Source organism: Chlorocebus sabaeus, chromosome 21 (genome assembly GCF_047675955.1).
Source record: "Chlorocebus sabaeus isolate Y175 chromosome 21, mChlSab1.0.hap1, whole genome shotgun sequence".
NCBI classification, from domain to species: domain Eukaryota; kingdom Metazoa; phylum Chordata; class Mammalia; order Primates; family Cercopithecidae; genus Chlorocebus; species Chlorocebus sabaeus.
Genome location: NC_132924.1, coordinates 122,477,652 through 122,488,299, shown reverse-complemented (window position 1 = coordinate 122,488,299; position 10,648 = coordinate 122,477,652). Strand labels below are relative to the sequence as shown.

Sequence of the window (10,648 nt, the reverse complement as noted above, 5' to 3'; positions counted from 1 at the left end):
AATATGGTGAAACCCCGTCTCTACTAAAAAGTACAAAAAGCTAGCCAGGCGAGGTGGCGGGCGCCTGTAGTCCCAGCTACTCGGGAGGCTGAGGCAGGAGAATGGCGGGAACCCAGGAGGCGGAGCTTGCAGTGAGCTGAGATCCGGCCACTGCACTCCAGCCTGGGCGACAGAGCAAGACTCCGTCTCAAAAAAAAAAAAAAAAAAAAAAAAAAAGAAGAACCATTTACTGAAGAAAATACAAAACACTTTTTGCTAAAAATTTAATACTGTTTTTGAAACAATTCCTATTGTGATAAATTAATAACAAAAATCTGCAGCTGACTGCACAGTATTTAGTATTAATGTGCAAATATACAGTTGGTAATCTTGTGGGGGGAAAATAAACCAAGAGTATACACAATTATAGGAGTAAATTCATATTAAGCATATAATTTTGTGAAATGAAATATGTACTACTGAGAAACACAAAGGACTGAACTACTGAAAATGCAACAGCATGACTGAATCTCAAAAGCAGTATGCTGACTAAAGGAACCTACATACAGAAGAGTGTATATGTATGATTCCATTTCTATGAAAAGGCAAAAGTAATCTACCATGGCAGAACACAGATGCATGGATTCATCAGAACTCAGACTGAAAAAGAACATAAGGGAACTTTCTTCAGTAATGAAATGCTTTATTTATTTATCTATTTATTATGTATTTATTTATTTATTTATTTTGAGACAGAATTTTTGCTCTCTTGCCCAGGCTGGAGTACAGTGGCACGATCTTGGCTCACTGCAACCTCCACCTCCCAGGTTCAAGCGATTCTCCTGCCTCAGCCTCCTGAGTAGCTGGGACTACAGGCGCCTGCCACCATGACCGGCTAATTTTTGTATTTTTAGTACAGATGGGGTTTCACCATGTTGGCCAGCCTGGTCTTGAACTCCTGATCTCAGGTGATCCACCCGCCTTGGCCTCCCAAAGTGCTAGGATTACAGGCATGAGCCACCGTGCCCAGCTGAAATGTTTTATATCTTGATGGCAGGTATGGAGTACATAAGTCTTCGCATTTGTCAAAGCTAGACAAGCCATAAACTTGAAATCTGCATTACATAGCATATAAATAATACTTTAATTTAAAAATGTTTAATGTTTATGCAACACTTACCATGAAACATGTTAAAAGACAGGCTGGGAGAAGATATTTGCCATCTGCACATCTAACAAGGTATTGTAGAGATTATATACATAAACATCAAATGTATGCTAACAACAGTATAAAAGATGGTAGGGATAACCTGTTGTAAGGTTATCGCACCATATGTGAAGTGGCATAATTTACGTAGACTATTAAAAAATTAAAGATGTATATTGTAAAACTGAGGACAACCATTATATGTAACTAGTAAAAGAATGGTGAAAATAGAAATTACTAAAAAATAGAGTATTAATATAAAAATAGAATTTTAAAAAAAAACCTCAACCCCAAAGCAGGCAGAGAGAGAGAGAGAGAGAGAGAGAGAGAGAGAGAGAGAGAGGGGTATCACTGAACAGCTGAACACATAGAAAATAACTAGTAAGATGGTAGATTTAAATGCAGTCGTATTAGTAATTACATTAAATGTTTGGTGATATCATTAACATCCAGAATAGATTTTTAATGAAACAACTATAAGCCAATAAGAAAAAGATGTCACAACAGAAACATTGGCAAATGATATGAAGAGGAAATTTACAGAGGAAGAAACCAAATGTCTAGTAAACATGAAAAGATGCCCAACTTCATTAATACAAATACAAATTAAAATAATGAGCTACCATTTCACACTCATCATGTCGGCAAACGTTCTGAGTCCATTATCAGTAAGTATGAGCCAGGATGGAGAAAGAGAAAATTACACCATGGTGGATGTGTAAGTGGGCACCATCCCTTCAGGGAGCAGTTCGGGAAGCCAGGGAAAGATGAAGGTGCTCTTGCCATCCAGAGTCCCATGTCTAGGCGTCTCTCGAGACGCACTTTAGCAGTGCACAATGAGACATGCATGCAGATGTTTGTTCTCATTCCTCTAGGGCGAATGGAACGTAAACTGCAGTTTATGTATTCAATGAAATACTATATTGTGGGTAAAATGAATGAACCAGATATTTTTGTTTAAACATGTCTGTATCTCAAAAACAAAATGACCCATGGAAAAAAGCAAGTTGCAACCGGATAGGGACTGGATAATATCATTCACATAAAATGTAAAAACACCAAAACCCGTAGTGTGCATTGTTTACGAATGCACACGTTAGGAAATGCATAAAGACCTGAGTGAGAACTCTAGCCTAAGGGAAGGGAGGGGACAGGATGCATAGCTCTGGCCTTACCTCTATCCGTAACTTTCCTTTTTTTTTTTTCTTTTTTTGAGATGGAGTCTTGATCTGTCCCCTAGGCTGGAGTGCAGTGGCCCAATCTCGGCTCACTGCAACCTCTGCCTCCCGGGTTCAAGCGATTTTCCTGCCGCAGCCAGCCCGAGTAGCTGGGACTACAGGGCCGTGCCACCACGTCCAGCTAATTTTTGTATTTTTAGTAGAGACAGGTTTTCATCATGTTGGCCAGGTTGGTCTCAATCTCTTGACCTCGTGATCTGCCCACCTCGGCCTCCCAAAGTGCTGGGATTACAGCCATGAGCCACCGCGCCGGCTATAACTTTCCATTATCTGAGCTGCCAGCATACTGAGTCCTGTTGCCTTCCAAGACCAGCTCCACGCCTGGGGTTCCATTAGGTAAACACATGTCCTCTGCTCCCCCCGCCTTCCCCCCCACTTAAGTTAGTTCCAGTTGGGCTTCATCGCTAATAACCAGGACGCCTGCCTATAGTTTCTTCTTTTTTTTTCCTTTTCAATTTGTCCCCAGTTCTCGCCACCTCGTAGGTATTCAATTAATACACGGTTAAGTGGACCTGTCCAGGAAGGGGAGTCTTCGACTCTAAGCTCCTGCATTTCTTTTGGGACTTCTCATGGTTACAAAGAGCATTCATTCATACTGTGACTGAGGGTAAACAAGTCACCTCCCACTCGGCCTCAGTTTCCTCCTAAATGACCCGTCTGGCCACTTCCATCCCCAGCAGGGTCTGATTCTAGGAATTCTGTCCTTTCATGTCGAAAACAACACTCGGGCATTTCACAAAAGCACCCAACCCCCTGGCTCCCCTTGGAAGCACAGCCCGCGTCCCTGGAACCCGGGCTGCACTGAGCTGGTCACATGAACTCCGGGCTTTCTCTGGTGTGACGGGTTTCTTAGATCCCTTTGTGAGCGCAGGTTTTGAAAGGGAACGACCCCGGGTTCTGGGTGTGAGAGGCGCAGGGGATCGGCGGGAGGAAGGCTGTCGGAGCCAATCAAGCCGCCTCCAGACCCCAGCACGTCGCCTGGGCTGCGCGCTCCGACTTCGCCTCCGCCCGCGCGCCTCCCGGCCTCGCCCGAGGGTGTCCGGGCAGGAGAGGACCCCAGGTGAGAGGCCGGAGGGTCCTGGAGGGTGGGAGGCCCCGGCGGTTCGGCCCGGGCTCCACGACGGGCTGGCCCGGGCTCAGGGCGTGTCCGTCGCCGCCGGGCGGCTCGCTCGACACTGTTCGCTCCTACCGGCTGTAGATGGAGCTGTCTGGGTTCCGGCAGCCTCCGACGAGCCTCGGAGTGTTTCTCTTTAAACGGCCTGAGAGGGACATGCCTCCCAGGATGCAGTTTGTAGCAACATGGCAGCTGCTGTGCAGCTCCCCTGCTGAAGAGGCGCCGGGACGGCAGCGCAGCTCGCAGCCGGGGCCGGGGCCGGAGCCGGGGTCCCAGCCGCGGCCGCAGAGGGGCGGCGCGCGGGCCGGGGGCCGCCGTTGAGGGCCGGGGCCCAGCTCGCCGCCGGTACGCAGCCGGCCGGGCCGCCCGCACAGCCGCGCGCCCCGCTCCGACGCCGCCGCCCGGGCTCCGCGGCCCCCGCGCCCGCTCGCCCCGCGCGCCCCGAGCAGGCCGGGGCCCGACGGCCGCGCGCGAGTCCCGGCGGGGAAGACAGGGCTGGGCCGGCGCCGCCTGCGGAGAGCGCCGGGCGGCCGGGCCTGCGTGGGGCCGCGCGCAACAGCGGCAGCGGCGGCGGCGGCGGCGGCAGTAGCGGCGGCGACTCCGGGGGCCCGGGTCGGACAGCGCAGGGCCATGGCCGAGGCGGCCCCGGCTCCTGTGAGGGCCGCCCGCGCGCGCACGGACGCGCGGCCTCGGGGCCCCGGGGACGGCCTGCGTGTCCCCGGCTCGGCGGCCCGGCCTGGGATCTTGGTAAGGGGCAGAAATGCTGCGACGTTGGCGCGGGGGGTGGGGGCGCCCTGGAGGGGCCCGCGCGTCTTGACCCGGGCGGTGGGGGAGGGCTACGGGCCCCACCGCCGTCCGTGCGAGGCTGCGCTGACGCCCGGCCCGGCACACACGCGGCCCCGAGGTGGGGCGCCCGGAGGCGCGCTCGCTCCCTGCGGGGCCCGCGCTGCGTCCGTCGGGGTAGCGGCCGGCACGTTTTCCGCAGAGCTCGGCCCCGCGGAGCCTTCGCCGGCCCGGGCGCGGCGCTGACGCGGCTCTCCCATTTCGCAGAACGGAGACACTGAGGCACAGACATCTGGCGGCCACCCGCCCTTCCGGCCCCAAGGTCACGTAGCAAGGCATCCGTGGCACGGTGCGGCGGCCCCAGAAAGGCCTGCCCGGCGGGCTGCGGACCTGGACGGGGAGGGGGTGGCTGTGGCGGTGGCCGCCCCTGGGTGAGGGGCCTGGGCCGCCCTGGCAGCAGACGCGGCCCGTCGGAGGCGGCGGGGGAGGCCGGGCAGCACCCAGCTGGGCATCTCCGCGGTGGGAGCAGGTGACCCTCTGAGCTCAAGCCTCGGCCTCCGGCCTCTGCGTCTGAAAGGTCGCGGGCTAAACTTTGGGTGTCCTGACAGATGGTGTCTGGGGAGTGAGCTTCTCGGGGGTTGGGGGCTGATGTTCCTCTTCAGGGAGCCACTCTTTAAAAATCATCCCTCAGATCCTCCCGCAGACCTGCTCTTTGAGACGCCCTGGCCATGTTAGTGAGAGGATTACTGCATGGGAGTCAGTGCCTCTGAGCCTCAGTTTCCTATTGTGTACACAGGAAGGAGGCAGGATATATAGCTTTCTAAAAAGCCTCCCAATTCTTTAATTAAAAAAAAAACTCTTGAGAAAGTAAAATAAAACGAAGATTTTTACATGCCTTATTCTGGACTCAGTCCTTCCAGGCCCTTGAATGGTATATAATGCTGGGTGAACCATACTGGGTCATTCAAAAAAATGCTACGACTTTCTTAATAAGTCAGATACTGTGGTTATGGATGCTTCTGCTAATGTGGCATGAATCCTGGAGGCTCTGTCCGCTCCTGATCCGTGGGAGAAGGAGGGACGGTTAAATCCTATGAATATGGTTCAAAAGAATTCTCCCTCCAACCCCCTACCAGCAATTTGAGAATTTGAGCTTATTAGTTTTAGATATATTTACAGCTCCCTCCCTCTCTTTGGCCATTTCTTTCTGCTTAGGGTGAGATAAGCCACAGGTTCACTGGGATGGATGAAATTATAGCAAAGGGCTTTTATTTGGGAGGCGAGGGAGGGAACACACTCCTGTGGCCCCTCTACAGTCCTCCAAATCCGGAAATGGAGAGAGACAGTCTAATAATAGCAAAGAAATAGTATTTTCTTTTGAGCTCTGATTTGTCTAGCTGGTAAAGATGCCTTGGTCTGCTGGCTCTGTCTACTATAGTGGAGGCTTTTTTTTTTTTTTTTTTTTTTTTTCATTGTTTCAGTTAAACCTCTGCATTACTCAGAGACTCACTTGCTCCCCTGGGATTTTTTTTTCCCCCTTCTTTCTAGTGCTAGGCAGATACCCTAATCTCCCTCTGAGGCAAGGGCTGTAATGTGCCTATTGTGTTGTGTTAGGCACTCACTTTCCCTGAGAGCCAGGCGCCTAGCCTTGAGGGCCCCCAGCGCTTCCTTCACCTCAGTGAAGAGTTGAGAGATGGCTTAGCTGTTGATGAGCCTGCAGGTTTAGGGGTCTGTGAGTTCCTTGAAAATGTTTGCAAAATTCTATGTATGTGCCCTTGTGTCTTTTTTGAGGACAAGAACCCAAAACTTTCATTAGGTTTCCAACTGAAATGATAATATCTCTAAAGGCAAGGCCTTCCTCCCCACCTCTTCCAGCCCTATCAAACCTGCCACAAGTCTTTGTGTATTAATAATATTTGGCCTCGGGATTTTAGAGGTAAAAAGGATTCAGAGCACACACCTGCCTGGTCAGCTGCCTCAGTTGACAGTTAAGGCCTGGAGGTAGCCTGCAGGCTGTGGAACCAGAACACTGGGTGACCTGGGGCAGGTTGCTTAGCCTCTCCTGTCCCCAGTGTCTTCCTGTACTAAGTATGGGTAGTAACTCTAGTAGTACCTGTTTCATAGAATTTGTGAGGATTAAATGAGATAATCCTTTAAAATGCTTAACACAGCTCACGGCACATAATAAATACTGGATAATTGTTAGCCATTCTCAGCTGATTAGTGCTCATGTCTGGTTCGCCGTAGAGGCCATTAGACGATACTACCTCAAAAACCTTTTGTGACTGGGATCTTCAGTATTCAATCCATGGCTTAAAAGTATGATGCTGTCACAGTTAAGTCACCTGTAAGTGAACCAATAAAAGAAAAAAGCTGTAGAAGATATGGAATAGCTTAAGATAAGTCTCTGATAGGTGACTAAAGGAACGTCATTATTTATCCTAATAATTTTGTTGTAACTCAACAATGTACTCTTCAGGCCCATACTATACACATACTATATGTCAGACTGAACACTGGGGATATGCTCATTTTCAACTGAAGAAAACTGAAATTTTAAGTAAAGACCACTTGGATATAGAGCATAGTGACTGAGCAGATTCACTGAAGGAAGATGATGAGGGAGTGGACAGACATTGTTACAGGAGAAATTGTATTCGGTTCTGAAAGATATTGATGATCTAGGTAGGTAAATACATAACTAGATACTCACAGAAAATCGTGGCGTTGCCTCCCAGTGAGTCAAGAATTCTCTCAATGTGAGTATGGCAGGGTGGGGAACAAGGAGAGCGTGGGTCATTGAGATCCCAGAAAGACTCCAAGTCTTTGTGGTGGTCTAGTCCCCCCAAATCTGGATACCAGTCACCAGTCCGCTGACTTCTGCTCTGCTGCCCGTCCTTCCAGGCCTCACTGCTTCCTCATTCCCCACCTCGGAAACCCAAGGGTGGAACCCAGACCACCTGAGCACACCTACTGCAGTGGATCACTGCCCACTCCTAGGAGTGGTTGAATTGCCTGCCTTCACCTGCCTTGATGTCTCGCTCTGCTTATAGCAGAAGCCAGGCCAGAATATCCAGAAGCCCATTCAGCCTCTACAGCAGGGGCCGGGCACATAGAAGATGTGTCCAAGTCGAACATATACCATACTGACTCATTGAGATGAGTCTGCAGTGCAACTGTTATCAAAGAGTAAGAGTCTGGGAAACTTCAGATAATGTCATGTCCTCACTTTTGGACCGAACAAAGGAAGGAACCCAGGGCACCACAAAGGCCTAATGCTCGTAGAAGTGGTGGTGGCTGGATGCCAAGTCCACCTTCCAGTTAAGAACATTAACAGTTCCGGCCCCTGCTGGTGAACCCCCACCCCTGCTGGGAGATGTGGGATAGTAAGTGCTTGGCTTTTACAAAATTCTGCTCTTTTGTTTCTCAAAGTTTTATGTTCACTGCTCTAACAACTCGGGGGGGTGGTGTGTGTGCCAGATATTATTATCCTCGTTTTATGGATGAGGACACAGGGCACTAAGAACAGAGAGGTCAAATGACTGATCCAGAGTGACACAGGTGGCAATAGGTGTAGACAGGGCCAAAAGTCACATGTTCTAACAGGAGCCCAGCACCCTTCCCCTCTCCCACACTGCTGTTCATAAGGTACCTGTGCAGTGTATGTTGTAAAAAGGAGATGGCTCTGTAAGAAAGAAAAGATGGCATAATCATCTTTCATTTGCTGTTCATAATAGTGTTATAATTAATGTCTAAATTGGTGCTGTGGTCTCTAAAAGAGATTCATATTTGAGGGGCACATGTTATTGCTACCAAATGGAAGCACTTTTTATGTGTATACTTGTCTTTGGGATTTATTTTGCTAGCTGGAGACTGTGGCCTTCAATTCTCTTTTCCTTTCTTCCATGAACACAGGTTCAACAGCTGGACATGGAGAATCAACGCTCATCACCTCTGTCGTTCCCCAGTGTTCCGCAAGAAGAAACCTTACGTCAGGCCCCTGCTGGACTCCCCCGAGAAACTCTGTTCCAATCCCGCGTTCTTCCTCCCAAAGAAATTCCTCCTTTGTCTCCCACCATTCCCCGACAAGGCTCCCTGCCCCAAACTTCCAGTGCTCCCAAGCAAGAGACTTCTGGCCGGATGCCACATGTGCTCCAGAAGGGCCCCTCACTCCTGTGTTCTGCCGCTTCTGAGCAAGAGACTCCTCTCCAGGGCCCCCTGGCTTCCCAGGAAGGGACCCAGTATCCACCCCCAGCTGCTGCTGAACAAGAAATCTCCCTTCTCTCCCACTCCCCCCACCAAGAAGCCCCCGTTCACTCCCCTGAAGCTCCTGAGAAAGACCCCCTGACCCTTTCCCCAACAGTTCCCGAGACTGACATGGACCCCCTGCTCCAGAGCCCGGTTTCCCAAAAGGACACCCCCTTCCAGATCTCTTCTGCAGTCCAGAAGGAACAGCCGCTCCCCACGGCGGAGATCACCCGCTTGGCTGTGTGGGCTGCCGTCCAAGCAGTGGAGAGGAAGCTGGAGGCCCAGGCCATGAGGCTACTGACCCTGGAAGGCAGGACGGGGACAAATGAAAAGAAGATAGCCGACTGCGAGAAGACAGCCGTGGAGTTTGCGAACCATCTGGAGAGCAAGTGGGTTGTGCTGGGGACCCTGCTGCAGGAGTATGGGCTGCTGCAGAGGCGGCTGGAGAACATGGAGAACCTGCTGAAAAACAGAAATTTCTGGATCCTGCGGCTGCCCCCTGGCAGCAATGGAGAAGTTCCCAAGGTAAGCACATCCCAACTGGGGCTTCCCAAGGAAGCTGATCCAAGGAATCTGAATTGGAGTGTGGTTTAGGAATGTAGTATAATATGTAAGAAAGGGGTGGTTGAGAAAGGAAAAAATATAGTGATCCCAGTTGCTAGGATGTGCCAAAATCAAATTATTTCTTGTGTTGATGAGAGTATAGGCTAGTACAGAAATGCCCCTGGGATCAGGGGCTGTCAGTTTAGAAGGGTGTTCAGCAGAGCTGTCCATGGTGTGAGAGGCTACGAAGGCAAAGCGAAGGCCGATAAGAGCCGTGGAGAGGCTTTACCATCAGTCACTGAGGGTGCGTTCGCTTTACAATTGCAGCAGAGGACGGAGCTTGGGTTAAACATCACAAGGATTTGTCCTACTCCACATTTTTTATCAGTTCACTTATAAGCCATCTTGGTGCCAGGAAAACTGATTTCAAGAGGTTTCCTTTCAAAAGCTGGAGAAGTTAGATTTCCATATTATTTTCCAGAAGGTTCTGAAAGAGCTTGAGTGTGGACTGGCTTGCTTTCTCTTCTTCAGTGCTGCTGCCCCCTTTCACAGCCATATGTAGGGAGAAAACAGATTCTGTTCTCTAGCCTGGCATGTCTCAAATTTTACTGGGCGCATGGATCTCCCCAGGATCTTACTGAATGCAGAAGCTATTTAGTAGGTCTAAGGTGGGGTCTGAGAGTTCGAATTTCTAGCAAGTTTCCTGGTAGCACCATTGCTGCTGGTCCGCAGACCGTGCTTTAGAGCTGCAAGAATTATATCCTGAAGGGCAGGAAAAGGATCCAACAAGACAGGCCCCGCACTCTCTGGGGCCAGGACAGTGGCCAGACTTCTAGAAAAGTTGTAGATGAAGGCCCAGAGCCAGGAGTTTGGGCCTTGGGATTGGCCAGCTGTGGGCCTGTCACTGCCTTCCAGCGGGTCTGAGCAGAGTTTGCTGTGTGGTTTCAGGTCCCTGTCACATTTGATGATGTCGCTGTCCACTTCTCGGAGCAGGAGTGGGGAAACCTGTCCGAGTGGCAGAAGGAGCTCTACAAGAACGTGATGAGGGGCAACTATGAGTCCCTGGTTTCCATGGGTAAGGAGAAGTCTTCACTCGCTGGGGGCTGCCTGGACACCAGCTCAAGGTGCATTCATAACCTTAGGGAGTTCTGAACCTCAGCAGAGCCAATAGTCACAAGCAAGGAGAACAGAGTTTTACAGATCACAACAAATTGAAGCAAATGCCCTCATATACCCACACATATCAGCGCGGCCCAGGCCAGAATGGCTTGTAAATTGAGACCCCACTCTCAGAGAAGCTGCTGGGGCAAGGAGGAAGAGAAAGATCTCGACATCAGTGGTCTCTCTGTCATATTTTTCCCCGTGGACCCCTTTTTTAATAAATTAGTTTGTCCAGCAAACTATTATTAAGGAAGGAAAAAAGAATGAAAGAAAAGTATGCTGAGTGCCTACTGTGTACCAGCCACGTTTGAGGTGCTGTACAAGAATCACCTTCTTGGACCCACACAGCCAAGATGTTGGGGAGGCTAAGACTGG

At 50.4% G+C, this 10,648-nt stretch overlaps 1 protein-coding gene across 4 annotated transcripts in view; it reads left to right on the top strand.

The window, feature by feature from the left end:
* Nucleotides 1-3,382: 3,382 nt before the first annotated feature.
* Nucleotides 3,383-10,648, top strand: part of ZNF777 (zinc finger protein 777) — a 29,886-nt gene continuing 22,620 nt past the window's right edge. Inside the window, exons 1-3 of one of the 4 annotated variants that reach the window (XM_007983365.3) lie at nucleotides 3,383-3,484; nucleotides 8,237-9,094; nucleotides 10,061-10,187. In XM_007983365.3, the coding sequence (XP_007981556.1) occupies nucleotides 8,252-9,094; nucleotides 10,061-10,187 (970 nt within the window). In that variant the 5' untranslated portion in view covers nucleotides 3,383-3,484; nucleotides 8,237-8,251. Of the gene's footprint in view, nucleotides 3,485-4,105; nucleotides 4,286-4,516; nucleotides 4,644-6,857; nucleotides 7,708-8,236; nucleotides 9,095-10,060; nucleotides 10,188-10,648 lie in introns of those variants that run through there. The other 3 variants (XM_007983364.3, XM_007983367.3, XM_073009474.1) reach the window with 3 other exon arrangements.